This window comes from Ranitomeya variabilis, chromosome 2 (assembly GCF_051348905.1).
Source record: "Ranitomeya variabilis isolate aRanVar5 chromosome 2, aRanVar5.hap1, whole genome shotgun sequence".
Lineage (NCBI taxonomy): Eukaryota > Metazoa > Chordata > Amphibia > Anura > Dendrobatidae > Ranitomeya > Ranitomeya variabilis.
The window spans coordinates 6,483,505-6,511,216 of NC_135233.1; the positions used below are offsets into that span (position 1 = coordinate 6,483,505).

At 43.6% G+C, this 27,712-nt stretch overlaps 1 protein-coding gene across 2 annotated transcripts in view; it reads left to right on the plus strand.

Annotated features, from left to right (window-relative positions):
• ABCC10 (ATP binding cassette subfamily C member 10) overlaps window positions 1–27,712 on the plus strand; it is a 297,447-nt gene that overhangs the window by 221,752 nt on the left and 47,983 nt on the right. Inside the window, exons 2-3 of one of the 2 annotated variants that reach the window (XM_077281901.1) lie at window positions 16,298–16,480; window positions 17,102–18,353. In XM_077281901.1, coding sequence (XP_077138016.1) covers window positions 16,320–16,480; window positions 17,102–18,353 — 1,413 coding nt within the window. In that variant the 5' untranslated portion in view covers window positions 16,298–16,319. Of the gene's footprint in view, window positions 1–16,297; window positions 16,481–16,599; window positions 16,748–17,101; window positions 18,354–27,712 lie in introns of those variants that run through there. The other variant, XM_077281902.1, reaches the window with a different exon arrangement.

A 27,712-nucleotide genomic window follows, 5' to 3' on the forward strand; every position in this document is an offset into this window, starting at 1 on the left:
ACAAGGGATATAATGGTGTCCAGTATGGAGTATAGTTCTGGATGTATACAGTGTAATACAGGGGATATAATGATGTCCAGTATGGAGTATAGTGCTGGATATATATACAGTGTAATACACGGGATATGATGGTGTCCAGTATGGAGTATAGGGCTGGATATATACAGTGTAATACAGGGGATATAATGGTGGCCAGTATGGAGTATAGCGCTGGATATACACAGTGTAATACACGGTATATAATGGTGTCCAGTATGGAGTATAGTGCTGGATATATACAGTGTAATACATGGGATATAATGGTGTCCAGTATGGAGTATAGCGCTGGATATACACAGTGTAATACACGGTATATAATGGTGTCCAGTATGGAGTATAGTGCTGGATATATACAGTGTAATACACGGGATATAATGGTGTCCAGTATGGAGTATAGCGCTGGATATATACAGTGTAATACACGGTATATAATGGTGTCCAGTATGGAGTATAGTGCTGGATATATACAGTGTAATACACGGGATATAATGGTGTCCAGTATGGAGTATAGCGCTGGATATACACAGTGTAATACACGGGATATAATGGTGTCCAGTATGGAGTATAGTGCTGAATATATACAGTGTAATACAGGGGATATAATGGTGTCCAGTATGGAGTATAGTGCTGGATATATACAGTGTAATACACGGGATATAATGGTGTCCAGTATGGAGTATAGTGCTGGATATATACAGTGTAATACAGGGGATATAATGGTGTCCAGTATGGAGTATAGTGCTGGATATACACAGTGTAATACAGGGGATATAATGGTGTCCAGTATGGAGTATAGTGCTGGATATATACAGTGTAATACACGGGATATAATGATGTCCAGTATGGAGTATAGCGCTGGATATATACAGTGTAATACACGGGATATAATGGTGTCCAGTATGGAGTATAGCGCTGGCTATTTACAGTGTAATACAGGGGATATAATGGTGTCCAGTATGGAGTATAGTGCTCGATATATACAGTGTAATACACGGGATATAATGGTGTCCAGTATGGAGTATAATGCTGGATATATACAGTGTAATACAGGGGATATAATGGTGTCCAGTATGGAGTATAGCGCTGGATATACACAGTGTAATACACGGGATATAATGGTGTCCAGTATGGAGTATAGCGCTGGCTATTTACAGTGTAATACAGGGGATATAATGGTGTCCAGTATGGAGTATAGCGCTGGATATACACAGTGTAATACAGGGGATATAATGGTGTCCAGTATGGAGTATAGCGCTGGATATATACTGTGTAATACAAGGGATATAATGGTGTCCAGTATGGAGTATAATGCTGGATATATACAGTGTAATACAGGGGATATAATGGTGTCCAGTATGGAGTATAGCGCTGGATATACACAGTGTAATACACGGGATATAATGGTGTCCAGTATGGAGTATAGCGCTGGCTATTTACAGTGTAATACAGGGGATATAATGGTGTCCAGTATGGAGTATAGCGCTGGATATACACAGTGTAATACAGGGGATATAATGGTGTCCAGTACGGAGTATAATGCTGGATATATACAGTGTAATACAGGGGATATAATGGTGTCCAGTATGGAGTATAGCGCTGGATATACACAGTGTAATACATGGGATATAATGGTGTCCAGTATGGAGTATAGTGCTGGATATATACAGTGTAATACAGGGGATATAATGGTGTCCAGTATGGAGTATAGCGCTGGATATATACTGTGTAATACAAGGGATATAATGGTGTCCATTATGGAGTATAGCGCTGGATATACACAGTGTAATACAGGGGATATAATGGTGTCCAGTATGGAGTATAGCGCTGGCTATTTACAGTGTAATACACGGGATATAATGGTGTCCTGTATGGAGTATAGTGCTGGATATATACAGTGTAATACAGGGGATATAATGGTGTCCAGTATGGAGTATAGCGCTGGATATACACAGTGTAATACAGGGGATATAATGGTGTCCAGTATGGAGTATAGTGCTGGATATATACAGTGTAATACAGGGGATATAATGGTGTCCAGTATGGAGTATAGCGCTGGATATATACTGTGTAATACAGGGGATATAATGGTGTCCAGTATGGAGTATAGTGCTGGATATATACATTGTAATACACGGGATATAATGGTGTCCAGTATGGAGTATAGCGCTGGATATATACAGTGTAATACACGAGATATAATGGTGTTCAGTATGGAGTATAGCGCTGGATATATACAGTGTAATACAGGGGATATAATGGTGTCCATTATGGAGTATAGCGCTGGATATATACAGTGTAATACAGGGGATATAATGGTGTCCAGTATGGAGTATAGCGCTGGCTATTTACAGTGTAATACACGGGATATAATGGTGTCCAGTATGGAGTATAGTGCTGGATATATACAGTGTAATACAGGGGATATAATGGTGTCCAGTATGGAGTATAGCGCTGGATATACACAGTGTAATACAGGGGATATAATGGTGTCCAGTATGGAGTATAGTGCTGGATATATACAGTGTAATACAGGGGATATAATGGTGTCCAGTATGGAGTATAGCGCTGGATATATACTGTGTAATACAGGGGATATAATGGTGTCCAGTATGGAGTATAGTGCTGGATATATACATTGTAATACACGGGATATAATGGTGTCCAGTATGGAGTATAGCGCTGGATATATACAGTGTAATACACGAGATATAATGGTGTTCAGTATGGAGTATAGCGCTGGATATATACAGTGTAATACAGGGGATATAATGGTGTCCATTATGGAGTATAGCGCTGGATATATACAGTGTAATACAGGGGATATAATGGTGTCCAGTATGGAGTATAGCGCTGGCTATTTACAGTGTAATACACGGGATATAATGGTGTCCAGTATGGAGTATAGTGCTGGATATGTACAGTATAATACATGGGATGTAATGGTGTCCAGTATGGAGTATAGCGCTGGCTATTTACAGTGTAATACAGGGGATATAATGGTGTCCAGTATGGAGTATAGTGCTGGATATACACAGTGTAATACACAGGATATAATGGTGTCCAGTATGGAGTATAGTTCTGGATATATACAGTGTAATACACGGGATATAATGGTGGCCAGTATGGAGTATAGCGCTGGATATATACAGTGTAATACACGGGATATAATGGTGTCCAGTATGGAGTATAGTTCTGGATATATACAGTGTAATACACGGGATATAATGGTGGCCAGTATGGAGTATAGTGCTGGATATATACAGTGTAATACACGGGATATAATGGTGTCCAGTATGGAGTATAGTTCTGGATGTATACAGTGTAATACACGGGATATAATGGTGTCCAGTATGGAGTATAGTTCTGGATGTATACAGTGTAATACAGGGGATATAATGGTGTCCAGTATGGAGTATAGTGCTGGATATATATACAGTGTAATACACGGGATATAATGGTGTCCAGTATGGAGTATAGTTCTGGATGTATACAGTGTAATACACGGGATATAATGGTGTCCAGTATGGAGTATAATGCTGGATATATACAGTGTAATACAGGGGATATAATGGTGTCCAGTATGGAGTATAGCGCTGGATATACACAGTGTAATACACGGGATATAATGGTGTCCAGTATGGAGTATAGCGCTGGCTATTTACAGTGTAATACAGGGGATATAATGGTGTCCAGTATGGAGTATAGCGCTGGATATACACAGTGTAATACAGGGGATATAATGGTGTCCAGTACGGAGTATAATGCTGGATATATACAGTGTAATACAGGGGATATAATGGTGTCCAGTATGGAGTATAGCGCTGGATATACACAGTGTAATACATGGGATATAATGGTGTCCAGTATGGAGTATAGTGCTGGATATATACAGTGTAATACAGGGGATATAATGGTGTCCAGTATGGAGTATAGCGCTGGATATATACTGTGTAATACAAGGGATATAATGGTGTCCATTATGGAGTATAGCGCTGGATATACACAGTGTAATACAGGGGATATAATGGTGTCCAGTATGGAGTATAGCGCTGGCTATTTACAGTGTAATACACGGGATATAATGGTGTCCTGTATGGAGTATAGTGCTGGATATATACAGTGTAATACAGGGGATATAATGGTGTCCAGTATGGAGTATAGCGCTGGATATACACAGTGTAATACAGGGGATATAATGGTGTCCAGTATGGAGTATAGTGCTGGATATATACAGTGTAATACAGGGGATATAATGGTGTCCAGTATGGAGTATAGCGCTGGATATATACTGTGTAATACAGGGGATATAATGGTGTCCAGTATGGAGTATAGTGCTGGATATATACATTGTAATACACGGGATATAATGGTGTCCAGTATGGAGTATAGCGCTGGATATATACAGTGTAATACACGAGATATAATGGTGTTCAGTATGGAGTATAGCGCTGGATATATACAGTGTAATACAGGGGATATAATGGTGTCCATTATGGAGTATAGCGCTGGATATATACAGTGTAATACAGGGGATATAATGGTGTCCAGTATGGAGTATAGCGCTGGCTATTTACAGTGTAATACACGGGATATAATGGTGTCCAGTATGGAGTATAGTGCTGGATATATACAGTGTAATACAGGGGATATAATGGTGTCCAGTATGGAGTATAGCGCTGGATATACACAGTGTAATACAGGGGATATAATGGTGTCCAGTATGGAGTATAGTGCTGGATATATACAGTGTAATACAGGGGATATAATGGTGTCCAGTATGGAGTATAGCGCTGGATATATACTGTGTAATACAGGGGATATAATGGTGTCCAGTATGGAGTATAGTGCTGGATATATACATTGTAATACACGGGATATAATGGTGTCCAGTATGGAGTATAGCGCTGGATATATACAGTGTAATACACGAGATATAATGGTGTTCAGTATGGAGTATAGCGCTGGATATATACAGTGTAATACAGGGGATATAATGGTGTCCATTATGGAGTATAGCGCTGGATATATACAGTGTAATACAGGGGATATAATGGTGTCCAGTATGGAGTATAGCGCTGGCTATTTACAGTGTAATACACGGGATATAATGGTGTCCAGTATGGAGTATAGTGCTGGATATGTACAGTATAATACATGGGATGTAATGGTGTCCAGTATGGAGTATAGCGCTGGCTATTTACAGTGTAATACAGGGGATATAATGGTGTCCAGTATGGAGTATAGTGCTGGATATACACAGTGTAATACACAGGATATAATGGTGTCCAGTATGGAGTATAGTTCTGGATATATACAGTGTAATACACGGGATATAATGGTGGCCAGTATGGAGTATAGCGCTGGATATATACAGTGTAATACACGGGATATAATGGTGTCCAGTATGGAGTATAGTTCTGGATATATACAGTGTAATACACGGGATATAATGGTGGCCAGTATGGAGTATAGTGCTGGATATATACAGTGTAATACACGGGATATAATGGTGTCCAGTATGGAGTATAGTTCTGGATGTATACAGTGTAATACACGGGATATAATGGTGTCCAGTATGGAGTATAGTTCTGGATGTATACAGTGTAATACAGGGGATATAATGGTGTCCAGTATGGAGTATAGTGCTGGATATATATACAGTGTAATACACGGGATATAATGGTGTCCAGTATGGAGTATAGTTCTGGATGTATACAGTGTAATACACGGGATATAATGGTGTCCAGTATGGAGTATAGTTCTGGATGTATACAGTGTAATACAGGGGATATAATGGTGTCCAGTATGGAGTATAGTGCTGGATATATATACAGTGTAATACACGGGATATAATGGTGTCCAGTATGGAGTATAGGGCTGGATATATACAGTGTAATACAGGGGATATAATGGTGGCCAGTATGGAGTATAGCGCTGGATATACACAGTGTAATACACGGTATATAATGGTGTCCAGTATGGAGTATAGTGCTGGATATATACAGTGTAATACACGGGATATAATGGTGTCCAGTATGGAGTATAGTTCTGGATGTATACAGTGTAATACAGGGGATATAATGGTGTCCAGTATGGAGTATAGTGCTGGATATATATACAGTGTAATACAAGGGATATAATGGTGTCCAGTATGGAGTATAGTTCTGGATGTATACAGTGTAATACAGGGGATATAATGATGTCCAGTATGGAGTATAGTGCTGGATATATATACAGTGTAATACACGGGATATAATGGTGTCCAGTATGGAGTATAGGGCTGGATATATACAGTGTAATACAGGGGATATAATGGTGGCCAGTATGGAGTATAGCGCTGGATATACACAGTGTAATACACGGTATATAATGGTGTCCAGTATGGAGTATAGTGCTGGATATATACAGTGTAATACATGGGATATAATGGTGTCCAGTATGGAGTATAGCGCTGGATATACACAGTGTAATACACGGTATATAATGGTGTCCATTATGGAGTATAGTGCTGGATATATACAGTGTAATACACGGGATATAATGGTGTCCAGTATGGAGTATAGCGCTGGATATATACAGTGTAATACACGGTATATAATGGTGTCCAGTATGGAGTATAGTGCTGGATATATACAGTGTAATACACGGGATATAATGGTGTCCAGTATGGAGTATAGCGCTGGATATACACAGTGTAATACACGGGATATAATGGTGTCCAGTATGGAGTATAGTGCTGAATATATACAGTGTAATACAGGGGATATAATGGTGTCCAGTATGGAGTATAGTGCTGGATATATACAGTGTAATACACGGGATATAATGGTGTCCAGTATGGAGTATAGCGCTGGATATATACAGTGTAATACAGGGGATATAATGGTGTCCAGTATGGAGTATAGTGCTGGATATATACAGTGTAATACACGGGATATAATGATGTCCAGTATGGAGTATAGCGCTGGATATATACAGTGTAATACACGGGATATAATGGTGTCCAGTATGGAGTATAGCGCTGGATATATACAGTGTAATACAGGGGATATAATGGTGTCCAGTATGGAGTATAGTGCTGTATATATACAGTGTAATACACGGGATATAATGGTGTCCAGTATGGAGTATAGCGCTGGATATACACAGTGTAATACAGGGGATATAATGGTGTCCAGTATGGAGTATAGCGCTGGCTATTTATAGTGTAATACAGGGGATATAATGGTGTCCAGTATGGAGTATAGTTCTGGATATATACAGTGTAATACAGGGGATATAATGGTGTCCAGTATGGAGTATAGCGCTGGATATACACAGTGTAATACAGGGGATATAATGGTGTCCAGTATGGAGTATAGCGCTGGATATATACTGTGTAATACAAGGGATATAATGGTGTCCAGTATGGAGTATAATGCTGGATATATACAGTGTAATACAGGGGATATAATGGTGTCCAGTATGGAGTATAGCGCTGGATATACACAGTGTAATACACGGGATATAATGGTGTCCAGTATGGAGTATAGCGCTGGCTATTTACAGTGTAATACAGGGGATATAATGGTGTCCAGTATGGAGTATAGCGCTGGATATACACAGTGTAATACAGGGGATATAATGGTGTCCAGTACGGAGTATAATGCTGGATATATACAGTGTAATACAGGGGATATAATGGTGTCCAGTATGGAGTATAGCGCTGGATATACACAGTGTAATACATGGGATATAATGGTGTCCAGTATGGAGTATAATGCTGGATATATACAGTGTAATACAGGGGATATAATGGTGTCCAGTATGGAGTATAGCGCTGGATATACACAGTGTAATACAGGGGATATAATGGTGTCCAGTATGGAGTATAGCGCTGGATATATACTGTGTAATACAAGGGATATAATGGTGTCCAGTATGGAGTATAGCGCTGGATATATACAGTATAATACAGGGGATATAATGGTGTCCATTATGGAGTATAGCGCTGGATATACACAGTGTAATACAGGGGATATAATGGTGTCCAGTATGGAGTATAGTGCTGGATATATACAGTGTAATACACGGGATATAATGGTGTCCAGTATGGAGTATAGTGCTGGATATATACAGTGTAATACACGGGATATAATGGTGTCCAGTATGGAGTATAGCGCTGGCTATTTACAGTGTAATACACGGGATATAATGGTGTCCTGTATGGAGTATAGTGCTGGATATATACAGTGTAATACAGGGGATATAATGGTGTCCAGTATGGAGTATAGCGCTGGATATACACAGTGTAATACAGGGGATATAATGGTGTCCAGTATGGAGTATAGTGCTGGATATATACAGTGTAATACAGGGGATATAATGGTGTCCAGTATGGAGTATAGCGCTGGATATATACTGTGTAATACAGGGGATATAATGGTGTCCAGTATGGAGTATAGTGCTGGATATATACAGTGTAATACACGGGATATAATGGTGTCCAGTATGGAGTATAGTGCTGGATATATACAGTGTAATACACGGGATATAATGATGTCCAGTATGGAGTATAGCGCTGGATATATACAGTGTAATACACGGGATATAATGGTGTCCAGTATGGAGTATAGCGCTGGATATATACAGTGTAATACAGGGGATATAATGGTGTCCAGTATGGAGTATAGTGCTGTATATATACAGTGTAATACACGGGATATAATGGTGTCCAGTATGGAGTATAGCGCTGGATATACACAGTGTAATACAGGGGATATAATGGTGTCCAGTATGGAGTATAGCGCTGGCTATTTATAGTGTAATACAGGGGATATAATGGTGTCCAGTATGGAGTATAGTTCTGGATATATACAGTGTAATACAGGGGATATAATGGTGTCCAGTATGGAGTATAGCGCTGGATATACACAGTGTAATACAGGGGATATAATGGTGTCCAGTATGGAGTATAGCGCTGGATATATACTGTGTAATACAAGGGATATAATGGTGTCCAGTATGGAGTATAATGCTGGATATATACAGTGTAATACAGGGGATATAATGGTGTCCAGTATGGAGTATAGCGCTGGATATACACAGTGTAATACACGGGATATAATGGTGTCCAGTATGGAGTATAGCGCTGGCTATTTACAGTGTAATACAGGGGATATAATGGTGTCCAGTATGGAGTATAGCGCTGGATATACACAGTGTAATACAGGGGATATAATGGTGTCCAGTACGGAGTATAATGCTGGATATATACAGTGTAATACAGGGGATATAATGGTGTCCAGTATGGAGTATAGCGCTGGATATACACAGTGTAATACATGGGATATAATGGTGTCCAGTATGGAGTATAATGCTGGATATATACAGTGTAATACAGGGGATATAATGGTGTCCAGTATGGAGTATAGCGCTGGATATACACAGTGTAATACATGGGATATAATGGTGTCCAGTATGGAGTATAGTCCTGGATATATATAGTGTAATACATGGGATATAATGGTGTCCAGTATGGAGTATAGTGCTGGATATATACAGTGTAATACAGGGGATATAATGGTGTCCAGTATGGAGTATAGTCCTGGATATATATAGTGTAATACACGGGATATACTGGTGTCCAGTATGGAGTATAGCGCTGGATATACACAGTGTAATACAGGGGATATAATGGTGTCCAGTATGGAGTATAGCGCTGGATATATACAGTGTAATACAGGGGATATAATGGTGTCCATTATGGAGTATAGCGCTGGATATACACAGTGTAATACAGGGGATATAATGGTGTCCAGTATGGAGTATAGTGCTGGATATATACAGTGTAATACACGGGATATAATGGTGTCCATTATGGAGTATAGCGCTGGATATACACAGTGTAATACAGGGGATATAATGGTGTCCAGTATGGAGTATAGTGCTGGATATACACAGTGTAATACACGGGATATAATGGTGTCCGGTATGGAGTATAGTGCTGGATATATACTGTGTAATACAAGGGATATAATGGTGTCCAGTATGGAGTATAGCGCTGGATATATACAGTGTAATACAGGGGATATAATGGTGTCCATTATGGAGTATAGCGCTGGATATACACAGTGTAATACAGGGGATATAATGGTGTCCAGTATGGAGTATAGTGCTGGATATATACAGTGTAATACACGGGATATAATGGTGTCCAGTATGGAGTATAGTGCTGGATATATACAGTGTAATACATGGGATATAATGGTGTCCAGTATGGAGTATAGTCCTGGATATATATAGTGTAATACACGGGATATACTGGTGTCCAGTATGGAGTATAGCGCTGGATATACACAGTGTAATACAGGGGATATAATGGTGTCCAGTATGGAGTATAGCGCTGGATATATACAGTGTAATACAGGGGATATAATGGTGTCCATTATGGAGTATAGCGCTGGATATACACAGTGTAATACAGGGGATATAATGGTGTCCAGTATGGAGTATAGTGCTGGATATATACAGTGTAATACACGGGATATAATGGTGTCCATTATGGAGTATAGCGCTGGATATACACAGTGTAATACAGGGGATATAATGGTGTCCAGTATGGAGTATAGTGCTGGATATACACAGTGTAATACACGGGATATAATGGTGTCCGGTATGGAGTATAGTGCTGGATATATACTGTGTAATACAAGGGATATAATGGTGTCCAGTATGGAGTATAGCGCTGGATATATACAGTGTAATACAGGGGATATAATGGTGTCCATTATGGAGTATAGCGCTGGATATACACAGTGTAATACAGGGGATATAATGGTGTCCAGTATGGAGTATAGTGCTGGATATATACAGTGTAATACACGGGATATAATGGTGTCCAGTATGGAGTATAGTGCTGGATATATACAGTGTAATACACGGGATATAATGGTGTCCAGTATGGAGTATAGCGCTGGCTATTTACAGTGTAATACACGGGATATAATGGTGTCCTGTATGGAGTATAGTGCTGGATATATACAGTGTAATACAGGGGATATAATGGTGTCCAGTATGGAGTATAGCGCTGGATATATACAGTGTAATACAGGGGATATAATGGTGTCCAGTATGGAGTATAGCGCTGGATATATACTGTGTAATACAGGGGATATAATGGTGTCCAGTATGGAGTATAGTGCTGGATATATACAGTGTAATACACGGGATATAATGGTGTCCAGTATGGAGTATAGCGCTGGATATATACAGTGTAATACACGAGATATAATGGTGTTCAGTATGGAGTATAGCGCTGGATATATACAGTGTAATACAGGGGATATAATGGTGTCCATTATGGAGTATAGCGCTGGATATATACAGTGTAATACAGGGAATATAATGGTGTCCAGTATGGAGTATAGCGCTGGCTATTTACAGTGTAATACACGGGATATAATGGTGTCCAGTATGGAGTATAGTGCTGGATATGTACAGTATAATACATGGGATGTAATGGTGTCCAGTATGGAGTATAGCGCTGGCTATTTACAGTGTAATACAGGGGATATAATGGTGTCCAGTATGGAGTATAGTGCTGGATATATACAGTGTAATACAGGGGATATAATGGTGTCCAGTATGGAGTATAGCGCTGGATATATACTGTGTAATACAGGGGATATAATGGTGTCCAGTATGGAGTATAGTGCTGGATATATACAGTGTAATACACGGGATATAATGGTGTCCAGTATGGAGTATAGCGCTGGATATATACAGTGTAATACACGAGATATAATGGTGTTCAGTATGGAGTATAGCGCTGGATATATACAGTGTAATACAGGGGATATAATGGTGTCCATTATGGAGTATAGCGCTGGATATATACAGTGTAATACAGGGAATATAATGGTGTCCAGTATGGAGTATAGCGCTGGCTATTTACAGTGTAATACACGGGATATAATGGTGTCCAGTATGGAGTATAGTGCTGGATATGTACAGTATAATACATGGGATGTAATGGTGTCCAGTATGGAGTATAGCGCTGGCTATTTACAGTGTAATACAGGGGATATAATGGTGTCCAGTATGGAGTATAGCGCTGGATATATACAGTGTAATACAGGGGATATAATGGTGTCCAGTATGGAGTATAGCGCTGGATATACACAGTGTAATACACAGGATATAATGGTGTCCAGTATGGAGTATAGCGCTGGATATATACAGTGTAATACAGGGAATATAATGGTGTCCAGTATGGAGTATAGTGCTGGATATACACAGTGTAATACAGGGGATATAATGGTGTCCTGTATGGAGTATAGTGCTGGATATATACAGTGTAATACAGGGGATATAATGGTGTCCAGTATGGAGTATAGTGCTGGATGTACACAGTGTAATACACGGGATATAATGGTGTCCAGTATGGAGTATAGCGCTGGATATATACAGTGTAATACAGGGGATATAATGGTGTCCAGTATGGAGTATAGTGCTGGATATATACAGTGTAATACAGGGGATATAATGGTGTCCAGTATGGAGTATAGGGCTGGATATATACAGTGTAATACAGGGGACATAATGGTGTCCAGTATGGAGTATAGGGCTGGATGTATACAGTGTAATACAGGGGATATAATGGTGGCCAGTATGGAGTATAGCGCTGGATATATACAGTGTAATACATGGGATATAATGGTGTCCAGTATGGAGTATAGGGCTGGATGTATACAGTGTAATACAGGGGATATAATGGTGGCCAGTATGGAGTATAGCGCTGGATATACACAGTGTTATACACGGTATATAATGGTGTCCAGTATGGAGTACGGTGCTGGATATATACAGTGTAATACAGGGGATATAATGGTGTCCAGTATGGAGTATAGGGCTGGATATACACAGTATAATACACGGGATATAATGGTGTCCAGTATGGAGTATAGCGCTGGATATATACAGTGTAATACACGGTATATAATGGTGTCCAGTATGGAGTACGGTGCTGGATATATACAGTGTAATACACGGGATATAATGGTGTCCAGTATGGAGTATAGCGCTGGATATATACAGTGTAATACACGGGATATAATGGTGTCCAGTATGGAGTATAGCGCTGGCTATATACATTGTAATACACGGGATATAATAGTGTCCAGTATGGAGTATAGTGCTGGCTATATACAGTGTAATACAGGGGCTATAATGGTGTCCAGTTTGGAGTATAGCGCTGGATATACACAGTGTAATACACGGGATATAATGGTGTCCAGTATGGAGTATAGCGCTGGATATATACAGTGTAATACACGGGATATAATGGTGTCCAGTATGGAGTATAGTGCTGGATATATACAGTGTAATACATGGGATATAATGGTGTCTTGTATGGAGTACAGTGCTGAGTATATACAGTGTAATACACGGGATATAATGGTGTCCAGTATGGAGTACAGCGCTGGATATATACAGTGTAATACACGGGATATAATGCTGTCCAGTATGCAGTATAGTGCTGGATATATGCAGTGTAATACAGGGGATATAATGGTGTCCAGTATGGAGTATAGTGCTGGTTATATACAGTGTAATACACGGGATATAATGGTGTCCAGTATGGAGTATAGCACTGGCTATATACAGTGTAATACATGGGATATAATGGTGTCCAGTATGGAGTACGGTGCTGGATATATACAGTGTAATACTGGGGATATAATGGTGTCCAGTATGGAGTATAGCACTGGCTATATACAGTGTAATACATGGGATATAATGGTGTCCAGTATGGAGTACGGTGCTGGATATATACAGTGTAATACAGGGGATATAATGGTGTCCAGTATGGAGTATAGGGCTGGATATACACAGTATAATACACGGGATATAATGGTGTCCAGTATGGAGTATAGCGCTGGATATATACAGTGTAATACACGGGATATAATGGTGTCCAGTATGGAGTATAGTGCTGGCTATATACAGTGTAATACAGGGGATATAATAGTGTCCAGTATGGAGTATAGCGCTGGATATATACAGTGTAATACACGGGATAATAGTGGTGTCCAGTATGGAGTATAGCGCTGGATATATACAGTGTAATACAGGGAATATAATGGTGTCCAATATGGAGTATAGCACGGGATATAATGGTGTCCAGTATGGAGTATAGCGCTGGATATATACAGTGTAATACACGGGATATAATGGTGTGCAGTATGGAGTGTAGCGCTGGATATACACAGTGTAATACACGGGATATAATGGTGTCCAGTATGGAGTATAGTGCTGGATATATACAGTGTAATACACGTTATATAATGATGTCCAGTATGGAGTATAGCGCTGGATATATACAGTGTAATACAGGGGATATAATGGTGTCCAGTATGCAGTATAGCGCTGGATATATACAGTGTAATGCACGGGATATAATGGTGTCCAGTATGGAGTATAGTGCTGGGTATATACAGTGTAATACACGTTATATAATGATATCCAGTATGGAGTATAGCGCTGGATATATACAGTGTAATACACGGGATATAATGGTGTCCGGTATGGAGTATAGTGCTGGGTATATACAGTGTAATACACGTTATATAATGATATCCAGTATGGAGTATAGCGCTGGATATACACAGTGTAATACACGGGATATAATGGTGTCCAGTATGGAGTATAGTGCTGGTTATATAAAGTGTAATACACGATATATAATGATATCCAGTATGGAGTATAGCGCTGGATATATACAGTGTAATACACGGGATATAATGGTGTCCGGTATGGAGTATAGTGCTGGATATATACAGTGTAATACACGTTATATAATGATATCCAGTATGGAGTATAGCGCTGGATATATACAGTGTAATACACGGGATATAATGGTGTCCGGTATGGAGTATAGTGCTGGGTATATACAGTGTAATACACGGGATATAATGGTGTCCAGTATGGAGTATAGCGCTGGATATATACAGTGTAATACACAGGATATAATGGTGTCCAGTATGGAGTATAGTGCTGGATATATACAGTGTAATACACGGGATATAATGGTGTCCAGTATGGAGTATAGCGCTGGATATATACTTTTACAGATCCCCCCAGCACCCAGAATATGTTATGCAGTTATTTGTATATATAATTGGTTCCATGTGAGATATATGTCCCTAATGCATCAGCCCACAGGCTGCGTTTCTGGGCAGAGGAGACAAGATATCCCCCTTCTGACCACCCCCACCTTTGTAATTCCCACAGTAAATATCAGAAGGCTCCGGCCCCCTGCGGCTATTGTAATGTATGTCTGGCCTGCGTTTCAATGGGCCTGCCCTCTGTATCTGTGTGATATATTCTGTGTTCTGTGAATAAAGTGTTGTGAGACTGGAAATACGTGGAGAAGTAGTCAGCTTTTATATGCTCTCATGTAATCAAGGAATTCCAGCCAGCGCCCTTCATTCAGACTCCAGCCAATGCAAAGTGGACCTCCTGAAACACGGGGTGGTACTGAAAGAGGTACGCCAGCACGGTAGTCCCCGTCACACTTCCAGTCTCTTCAGAGGCGTGGGTTCAAATCCCACTGCTGCCACCAATTGTGACGGGGACTACCGTGCTGGAGTACCTCTTTCAGTACCACCCCATGTTTCAGGAGGTGCACTCTGCTTTGGCTGGAGTCTGAATGAAGGACGCTGGTTGGGATTGCTTGGTTACATGGGCGCATATAAAAGATCACTGCTTCTCCATGTATTTCCAGTGTGACAACACTTTACTCACAGGACACAGAAAATATCACACAGATACAGAGGGCGGGCCAATTGAAAAGCGGCAGGCCAGACATACATTAGAATAGCCGCAGGTGGCCGGAGCCTGACGATATTTACTGTGGGAATTACAAAGGTGGGGGAGGTCAGAAGGGGGATATCTTGTCCCCTCTGCCCAGGGGCGCAGCCTGTGGTCTGATGCATTAGGGACATGCATCTCACATGGAACCTATTATACATACATATAACTGCACAACATATTCTGGGTGCTGGGGGCTTCCGTAACAGGTCAGGTAAGGAAGATCTATGGGATATAATGGTGTCCAGTATGGAGTATAGTGCTGGATACACAGTTTAATACACGGGATATAATGGTGTCCAGTGTACAGAGTATACTGCGTGTAGTATATGGGATTTCATGGCCCGGGTGCAGCAGTACATGATATGTGGCTGCTGTTATATCTCGCCTCTTCTTTCTCCTGCAGACTCCGCTCAGTGGTGAATGTGATGGACGATATCCTTGCCCGCTTCTGTGGATCCACGCCCTCTGACCCGCTGCCTGTTTGGGTTCGGGGACATGTCGGCGTCTGCTTCAATCAACTCATCATCAGCTGCATCCCTCACATTCTCCTGGCTTTGAGCAGCGCATGTCACGCCGGGGCGCCCAGGTGAGAGTTTCGAGAGGAAAAAGGGAGGTCGGGTTTCCAGAGAGGGGGCTGGAGGAAGGAAGGTTGGGTTTCAAGAAAGGAGGTAGGAGGAAGGGGAGGATGGGTTTCCAGAGAGGAGGTGAGCAGAAGGTAGGTTGGAATTCAGAGAGGAGGCGGGACGTAGGGTCTCCATAGAGGAGGCTGGAGGTCGTGGGTCCGGAGAGGAGGCTGGAAGTTCTGGATCCAGAGAGGACACTGGAGATCGAGGGTCCGGAGATGAAGCTGGAGGTTGGGTGTCTGGTCTAGGTTTCCAGAGAGGAGGGAGAAGGATGGGAGGTTAGGGTTCCAGAGAGGAGGGAGAAGGAAGGAAGGTTAGGTTTCCAGAGAGGAGGGAGAAGAAAGGGAGGTTAGGTTTCCAGAGAGGAAGGAGAAGGAAGGGAAGTTAGGTTTCCAGAGAGGAGGGAGAAGGAAGGGAGGTTAGGTCTCCAGAGATGAGGCTGGTGGAAGGGAGGTCAGGTCTCCAGAGATGAGGCTGGTGGAAGGGAGGTCATGTTCATTAGAGAGGAGGCAGCTGGAAGTTTTGGAGATTTGGCCTACGTCATGTAGATGTCTGCTCCTCTGACTGGCGGTGTTGTCTTCTAGATGCGGCTCCTCTGGCTTCTCCTCTTCTGCCTGGCTGTGCAGGACGTTCATCTCCCTTGTGGTTTCATGTCTGTGTATGGCTGATTTAGTCCTTGGAGCTCTGTTTCCTCGTGAAGTTGCCACCAGTTCGGAGGTCCTCTCCAGCAGCGTGTCCTTCTTAGCATGGATCAGTCACTTCCTATCACTCCTGCATCTCCGGAAGTCCTGCTATGTGGATTCCCGGGGACCTCTGAGTCTGACAGCTCCGGTCATCCTGGTGGCCCCGTCCGTGGTGATCACGATGGTGTGGCTGTGTGCGGAGGGTGCGGTGAGGTCGCCTTTGGACCGGGTGCTGGTCTCCCGCTTTACTCTCTCGTGTCTTCGCCTCTTCTGTATCGTTGTGTATTTTTGCACCGTTCTTGTGCGTCCTCCTCGCCTTCCCTCTCGGGGCATCGGCTCAATCAATGAGGTCAGTGAATATTCTCCTTTGGTTGTCTCGTTCCCCTCTGACAATGAAGAAGAAGCAGCAGAGGATGGTGAGAGCTGGTTGTCGCGTTTCTTCTATTTTTGGATGCAGCCGCTCCTGTGGAGAGGGGCAGGTGGAGGTCTGAAGCACCCGCAGGATGTTTGTCTCCTGCCCCATCATCTCCAGACATGGAGGATCCGCAGGGACATCTCTACTTGTCCCAGAGCACCACGCCTCCTCTGGGTGTTGCACTCCTGTTTCGGGGCTCATTACTATTCCTTGGGGTTCCTGAAGCTGGTGTCTTGTGCTCTCTCCTTCATGGGGCCTATCTTGCTGAATCTTCTGGTGAATTTCATGGAGACAAGGGCGGAGGCTCTGAGCTGGGGAGTGCTTTACACCACCGGACTCTTCACTACCGGACTCCTCGGTGCTGTGGTGCAGAATCAGTTCACACATCAGATTAACAAGCTAATGCTGTCAGTGCGGGCATCGGTGCTCACCAGCGTCTACCAGAAAACTCTGCATGGAGAGGGCACCGGCCTGGCCACATTCTCCCCAGGGGAAGTAATCAACTTCATGAGCACAGACGCTGATCGGATATCTAATTTCTGCCGCAGCTTCCATGAACTCTGGAGCCTCCCGGTGCAGTTCTCAGTCACTCTCTACCTCTTATACCGGCAGGTGGGCATCGCCTTCCTTGGGGGGCTGGGTCTGGCACTGCTTCTGGTGCCCCTCAACAAAGTGGTCGCCGGACGAATCCTGAAGAACAACAAAGAAATGCTGCAACATAAAGATGCCCGGGTCAAGGTAACGCAATATATGATGTCACTGCTGTATAATATAACTGACTAGATGTTTCCAGCCAGCTAACGCTCGGCACGCTCATTGCTATCTAATTAACGCTGCTGGTGATTAAACTAAAGTAAATAATGACAACATTCAATAGCGCTTACGCAGGTGGTAAACTAACTTAAAATGAAGTTAATGACAATAGTGTGGTGATGTGGTGGGGGGCGGGATTGTGTGTGGTGATGTGGTGGGGGGCGGGATTATGTGTGGTGATGTGGTGGGGGGTGGGATTATGTGTGGTGATGTGGTGGGGGGCGGGATTATGTGTGGTGATGTGGTGGGGGGCGGGATTGTGTGGTGATGTGGTGGGGGGTGGGATTATGTGTGGTGATGTGGTGGGGGGCGGGATTGTGTGTGGTGATGTGGTGGGGGGCGGGATTATGTGTGGTGATGTGGTGGGGGGCGGGATTGTGTGTGGTGATGTGGTGGGGGGCGGGATTATGTGTGGTGATGTGGTGGGGGGTGGGATTATGTGTGGTGATGTGGTGGGGGGCGGGATTATGTGTGGTGATGTGGTGGGGGGCGGGATTGTGTGGTGATGTGGTGGGGGGTGGGATTATGTGTGGTGATGTGGTGGGGGGCGGGATTGTGTGTGGTGATGTGGTGGGGGGCGGGATTATGTGTGGTGATGTGGTGGGGGGCGGGATTGTGTGTGGTGATGTGGTGGGGGGCGGGATTATGTGTGGTGATGTGGTGGGGGGTGGGATTATGTGTGGTGATGTGGTGGGGGGCGGGATTATGTGTGGTGATGTGGTGGGGGGCGGGATTGTGTGGTGATGTGGTGGGGGGTGGGATTATGTGTGGTGATGTGGTGGGGGGCGGGATTGTGTGTGGTGATGTGGTGGGGGGCGGGATTATGTGTGGTGATGTGGTGGGGGGTGGGATTATGTGTGGTGATGTGGTGGGGGGCGGGATTGTGTGGTGATGTGGTGGGGGGTGGGATTATGTGTGGTGATGTGGTGGGGGGCGGGATTGTGTGTGGTGATGTGGTGGGGGGCGGGATTATGTGTGGTGATGTGGTGGGGGGCGGGATTGTGTGTGGTGATGTGGTGGGGGGCGGGATTATGTGTGGTGATGTGGTGGGGGGTGGGATTATGTGTGGTGATGTGGTGGGGGGCGGGATTATGTGTGGTGATGTGGTGGGGGGCGGGATTGTGTGGTGATGTGGTGGGGGGTGGGATTATGTGTGGTGATGTGGTGGGGGGCGGGATTGTGTGGTGATGTGGTGGGGGGTGGGATTATGTGTGGTGATGTGGTGGGGGGCGGGATTATGTGTGGTGATGTGGTGGGGGGCGGGATTGTGTGGTGATGTGGTGGGGGGTGGGATTATGTGTGGTGATGTGGTGGGGGGCGGGATTGTGTGGTGATGTGGTGGGGGGTGGGATTATGTGTGGTGATGTGGTGGGGGGCGGGATTATGTGTGGTGATGTGGTGGGGGGCGGGATTGTGTGGTGATGTGGTGGGGGGTGGGATTATGTGTGGTGATGTGGTGGGGGGCGGGATTATGTGTGGTGATGTGGTGGGGTGCGGGATTATGTGTGGTGATGTGGGGGGCGGGATTATGTGTGGTGATGTGGTGGGGTGCGGGATTATGTGTGGTGATGTGGTGGGGGGCGGGATTATGTGTGGTGATGTGGTGGGGTGCGGGATTATGTGTGGTGAGGTGGTGGGGGGCCGGGTTATGTGTGGTGATGTGGTGGGGGGCGGGATTATGTGTGGTGATGTGGTGGGGGGCCGGATTATATGGTGATGTGGTGTGGGGGCGGGATTATCTGTGGTAATGTGGTGGGGGCGGAATTATGTGTGGTGATGTGTTGGGGCGGGATTATGTGTGGTAATGTGGTGGGGGGTCGGATTATATGTGGTGGGGGCGGGATTATCTGTGGTAATGTGGGGGCGGGATTATGTGTGGTGATGTGGTGGGGGCGGGATTATGTGTGGTGATGTGGGGGGCGGGATTATGTGTGGTAATGTGGTGGGGGGGTGGTATTATGTGTGGTGATGTGGTGGGGGGGCGGTATTATGTGTGGTAATGTGGGGGGGTGGGATTATGTGTGGTGATGTGGTGGGGGGGCGGGATTATGTGTGGTAATGTGGGGGGGTGGGATTATGTGTGGTGATGTGGTGGGGGGGCGGGATTATGTGTGGTGATGGGGTGGGGCGAGGGATTATGTGTGGTGATGTGGTGGGGGTGGGATTATGTGTGGTGATGTGTTGGGGGGCGGGATTATGTGTGGTAATGTGGTGGGGGGCGGGATTATGTGGTGGGGGGCGGGATTATCTGTGGTGATGTGGGGGGTGGGATTATATGTGGTGATGTGGGGGGCGGGATTATGTGTGGTAATGGGGTGGGGAGGCGGGATTATGTGTAGTAATGTGGTGGGGGGCGGGATTATGTGTAGTAATGTGGTGGGGGGCGGGATTATGTGTGGTGATAAGGGGGTGGAATTATGTGTGGTAATGTGGGGGGCGGGATTATGTGTGGTAATGGGGTGGGGGCGGAGCTACTGTGCAGGGGGCTGGATTAGCGAGTAATCACGGTGCTATATATATATATATATATATATATATATATATATATATATATATATATATATATATATATATATATAGATAGATATCTGGGGAGCGGTGATGTCACTGCTGTATAATATAACTGATATCTGGAGAGCGGTGATGTCACCGCTGTATAATATAACTGATATCTGGGGAGCGGTGATGTCACTGCTGTATAATATAACTGATATCTGGGGAGCGGTGATGTCACCGCTGTATAATATAACTGAGATCTGGGGAGCGGTGATGTCACTGCTGTATAATATAACTGATATCTGGGGAGCGGTGATGTCACTGCTGTATAATATAACTGATATCTGGGGAGCGGTGATGTCACCGCTGTATAATATAACTGATATCTGGAGAGCGGTGATGTCACTGCTGTATAATATAACTGATATCTGGGGAGCGGTGATGTCACTGCTGTATAATATAACTGATATCCGGAGAGCGGTGATGTCACTGCTGTATAATATAACTGATATCTGGGGAGCGGTGATGTCACTGCTGTATAATATAACTGATATCTGGAGAGCGGTGATGTCACTGCTGTATAATATAACTGATATCCGGAGAGCGGTGATGTCACTGCTGTATAATATAACTGATATCTGGGGAGCGGTGATGTCACTGCTGTATAATATAACTGATATCTGGGGAGCGGTGATGTCACTGCTGTATAATATAACTGATATCTGGGGAGCGGTGATGTCACTGCTGTATAATATAACTGAGATCTGGGGAGCGGTGATGTCACTGCTGTATAATATAACTGATATCTGGAGAGCGGTGATGTCACTGCTGTATAATATAACTGATATCTGGGGAGCGGTGATGTCACCGCTGTATAATATAACTGATATCTGGGGAGCGGTGATGTCACCGCTGTATAATATAACTGAGATCTGGGGAGCGGTGATGTCACCGCTGTATAATATAACTGATATCTGGGGAGCGGTGATGTCACTGCTGTATAATATAACTGATATCTGGGGAGCGGTGATGTCACCGCTGTATAATATAACTGATATCTGGGGAGCGGTGATGTCACCGCTGTATAATATAACTGATATCTGGGGAGCGGTGATGTCACTGCTGTATAATATAACTGATATCTGGGGAGCGGTGATGTCACCGCTGTATAATATAACTGAGATCTGGGGAGCGGTGATGTCACTGCTGTATAATATAACTGATATCTGGGGAGCGGTGATGTCACTGCTGTATAATATAACTGATATCCGGAGAGCGGTGATGTCACTGCTGTATAATATAACTGAGATCTGGGGAGCGGTGATGTCACTGCTGTATAATATAACTGATATCTGGGGAGCGGTGATGTCACTGCTGTATAATATAACTGATATCTGGGGAGCGGTGATGTCACTGCTGTATAATATAACTGATATCTGGGGAGCGGTGATGTCACTGCTGTATAATATAACTGATATCTGGGGAGCGGTGATGTCACCGCTGTATAATATAACTGATATCTGGGGAGCGGTGATGTCACTGCTGTATAATATAACTGAGATCTGGGGAGCGGTGATGTCACCGCTGTATAATATAACTGATATCTGGAGAGCGGTGATATCACTGCTGTATAATATAACTGATATCTGGGGAGCGGTGATGTCACTGCTGTATAATATAACCGATATCTGGGGAGCGGTGATGTCACTGCTGTATAATATAACTGATATCTGGAGAGCGGTGATGTCACTGCTGTATAATATAACTGATATCTGGGGAGCGGTGATGTCACTGCTGTATAATATAACTGATAGCTGGGGAGCGGTGATGTCACTGCTGTATAATATAACTGATATCTGGAGAGCGGTGATGTCACTGCTGTATAATATAACTGATATCTGGGGAGCGGTGATGTCACTGCTGTATAATATAACTGATATCTGGGGAGCGGTGATATCACTGCTGTATAATATAACTGATATCTGGGGAGCGGTGATATCACTGCTGTATAATATAACTGATATCTGGGGAGCGGTGATGTCACCGCTGTATAATATAACTGATATCTGGGGAGCGGTGATGTCACTGCTGTATAATATAACTGATATCTGGGGAGCGGTGATGTCACTGCTGTATAATATAACTGATATCTGGGGAGCGGTGATGTCACCGCTGTATAATATAACTGAGATCTGGAGAGCGGTGATGTCACTGCTGTATAATATAACTGATATCTGGAGAGCGGTGATATCACTGCTGTATAATATAACTGATATCTGGGGAGCGGTGATGTCACTGCTGTATAATATAACTGATATCTGGGGAGCGGTGATGTCACCGCTGTATAATATAACTGATATCTGGAGAGCGGTGATGTCACTGCTGTATAATATAACTGATATCTGGGGAGCGGTGATGTCACTGCTGTATAATATAACTGATATCTGGAGAGCTGTGATGTCACTGCTGTATAATATAACTGAGATCTGGGGAGCGGTGATGTCACTGCTGTATAATATAACTGATATCTGGGGAGCGGTGATGTCACCGCTGTATAATATAACTGAGATCTGGGGAGCGGTGATGTCACTGCTGTATAATATAACTGAGATCTGGGGAGCGGTCATGTCACTGCTGTATAATATAACTGATATCTGGGGAGCGGTGATGTCACTGCTGTATAATATAACTGATATCTGGGGAGCGGTGATGTCACTGCTGTATAATATAACTGATATCTGGGGAGCGGTGATGTCACTGCTGTATAATATAACTGATATCCGGAGAGCGGTGATGTCACTGCTGTATAATATAACTGAGATCTGGGGAGCGGTGATGTCACTGCTGTATAATATAACTGATATCTGGGGAGCGGTGATGTCACCGCTGTATAATATAACTGATATCTGAGGAGCTGTGATGTCACTGCTGTATAATATAACTGATATCTGGGGAGCGGTGATGTCACCGCTGTATAATATAACTGATATCTGGAGAGCGGTGATGTCACTGCTGTATAATATAACTGATATCTGGGGAGCGGTGATGTCACTGCTGTATAATATAACTGATATCTGGGGAGCGGTGATGTCACTGCTGTATAATATAACTGATATCTGGGGAGCGGTGATGTCACTGCTGTATAATATAACTGATATCTGGGGAGCGGTGATGTCACCGCTGTATAATATAACTGATATCTGGGGAGCGGTGATGTCACTGCTGTATAATATAACTGAGATCTGGGGAGCGGTGATGTCACCGCTGTATAATATAACTGATATCTGGAGAGCGGTCATGTCACTGCTGTATAATATAACCGATATCTGGGGAGCGGTCATGTCACTGCTGTATAATATAACTGATATCTGGGGAGCGGTGATGTCACTGCTGTATAATATAACTGATATCTGGGGAGCGGTGATGTCACCGCTGTATAATATAACTGATATCTGGGGAGCGGTGATGTCACCGCTGTATAATATAACTGAGATCTGGGGAGCGGTGATGTCACTGCTGTATAATATAACTGATATCTGGGGAGCGGTCATGTCACTGCTGTATAATATAACTGAGATCTGGGGAGCGGTGATGTCACCGCTGTATAATATAACTGAGATCTGGGGAGCGGTGATGTCACCGCTGTATAATATAACTGATATCTGGGGAGCGGTGATGTCACTGCTGTATAATATAACTGATATCTGGGGAGCGGTGATGTCACTGCTGTATAATATAACTGATATCTGGGGAGCGGTGATGTCACTGCTGTATAATATAACTGATATCTGGGGAGCGGTGATGTCACCGCTGTATAATATAACTGAGATCTGGAGAGCGGTGATGTCACTGCTGTATAATATAACTGATATCTGGGGAGCGGTGATGTCACCGCTGTATAATATAACTGATATCTGGGGAGCGGTGATGTCACCGCTGTATAATATAACTGATATCTGGGGAGCGGTGATGTCACCGCTGTATAATATAACTGATATCTGGGGAGCGGTGATGTCACTGCTGTATAATATAACTGATATCTGGGAGCGGTGATGTCACTGCTGTATAATATAACTGATATCTGGGGAGCGGTGATGTCACTGCTGTATAATATAACTGATATCTGGGGAGCGGTGATGTCACTGCTGTATAATATAACTGATATCTGGGGAGCGGTGATGTCACTGCTGTATAATATAACTGATATCTGGGGAGCGGTGATGTCACCGCTGTATAATATAACATATCTGGAGAGCGGTGATGTCACCGCTGTATAATATAACTGATATCTGGGAGCGGTGATGTCACCGCTGTATAATATAACTGATATCTGGGGAGCGGTGATGTCACTGCTGTATAATATAACTGATATCTGGAGAGCGGTGATGTCACTGCTGTATAATATAACTGATATCTGGGGAGCGGTGATGTCACTGCTGTATAATATAACTGATATCTGGGGAGCGGTGATGTCACCGCTGTATAATATAACTGATATCTGGGGAGCGGTGATGTCACTGCTGTATAATATAACTGATATCTGGAGAGCGGTGATGTCACTGCTGTATAATATAACTGATATCTGGGGAGCGGTGATGTCACCGCTGTATAATATAACTGATATCTGGGGAGCGGTGATGTCACTGCTGTATAATATAACTGATATCTGGAGAGCGGTGATGTCACCGCTGTATAATATAACTGATATCTGGGGAGCGGTGATGTCACTGCTGTATAATATAACTGAGATCTGGGGAGCGGTGATGTCACTGCTGTATAATATAACTGATATCTGGGGAGCGGTGATGTCACTGCTGTATAATATAACTGATATCTGGGGAGCGGTGATGTCACCGCTGTATAATATAACTGAGATCTGGGGAGCGGTGATGTCACTGCTGTATAATATAACTGATATCTGGGGAGCGGTGATGTCACTGCTGTATAATATAACTGATATCTGGAGAGCGGTGATGTCACCGCTGTATAATATAACTGAGATCTGGGGAGCGGTGATGTCACTGCTGTATAATATAACTGATATCTGGGGAGCGGTGATGTCACTGCTGTATAATATAACTGATATCTGGGGAGCGGTGATGTCACCGCTGTATAATATAACTGAGATCTGGGGAGCGGTGATGTCACTGCTGTATAATATAACTGATATCTGGGGAGCGGTGATGTCACTGCTGTATAATATAACTGATATCTGGAGAGCGGTGATGTCACTGCTGTATAATATAACTGATATCTGGGGAGCGGTGATGTCACTGCTGTATAATATAACTGAGATCTGGAGAGCGGTGATGTCACTGCTGTATAATATCACTGATATCTGGGGAGCGGTCATGTCACTGCTGTATAATATAACTGATATCTGGAGAGCGGTGATGTCACTGCTGTATAATATAACTGATATCTGGGGAGCGGTGATGTCACTGCTGTATAATATAACTGATATCTGGGGAGCGGTGACGTCACTGCTGTATAATATAACTGATATCTGGGGAGCGGTGATGTCACTGCTGTATAATATAACTGATATCTGGGGAGCGGTGATGTCACTGCTGTATAATATAACTGATATCTGGAGAGCGGTGATGTCACTGCTGTATAATATAACTGATATCTGGGGAGCGGTGATGTCACCGCTGTATAATATAACTGAGATCTGGAGAGCGGTGATGTCACTGCTGTATAATATAACTGATATCTGGGGAGCGGTGATGTCACCGCTGTATAATATAACTGATATCTGGAGAGCGGTGATGTCACTGCTGTATAATATAACTGAGATCTGGGGAGCGGTGATGTCACCGCTGTATAATATAACTGATATCTGGGGAGCGGTGATGTCACTGCTGTATAATATAACTGATATCTGGGAGCGGTGATGTCACTGCTGTATAATATAACTGATATCTGGGGAGCGGTGATGTCACCGCTGTATAATATAACTGATATCTGGAGAGCGGTGATGTCACCGCTGTATAATATAACTGATATCTGGGGAGCGGTGATGTCACCGCTGTATAATATAACTGATATCTGGGGAGCGGTGATGTCACCGCTGTATAATATAACTGATATCTGGGGAGCGGTGATGTCACTGCTGTATAATATAACTGAGATCTGGGGAGCGGTGATGTCACTGCTGTATAATATAACTGATATCTGGGGAGCGGTGATGTCACTGCTGTATAATATAACTGATATCTGGGGAGCGGTGATGTCACCGCTGTATAATATAACTGATATCTGGGGAGCGGTGATGTCACTGCTGTATAATATAACTGATATCTGGGGAGCGGTGATGTCACTGCTGTATAATATAACTGATATCTGGGGAGCGGTGATGTCACTGCTGTATAATATAACTGATATCTGGGGAGCGGTGATGTCACTGCTGTATAATATAACTGAGATCTGGGGAGCGGTGATGTCACCGCTGTATAATATAACTGATCTGGGGAGCGGTGATGTCACCGCTGTATAATATAACTGATATCTGGGGAGCGGTGATGTCACTGCTGTATAATATAACTGATATCTGGGAGCGGTGATGTCACCGCTGTATAATATAACTGATATCTGGGAGCGGTGATGTCACCGCTGTATAATATAACTGATATCTGGGGAGCGGTCATGTCACTGCTGTATAATATAACTGATATCTGGGGAGCGGTGATGTCACTGCTGTATAATATAACTGATATCTGGGGAGCGGTGATGTCACTGCTGTATAATATAACTGATATCTGGGGAGCGGTGATATCACTGCTGTA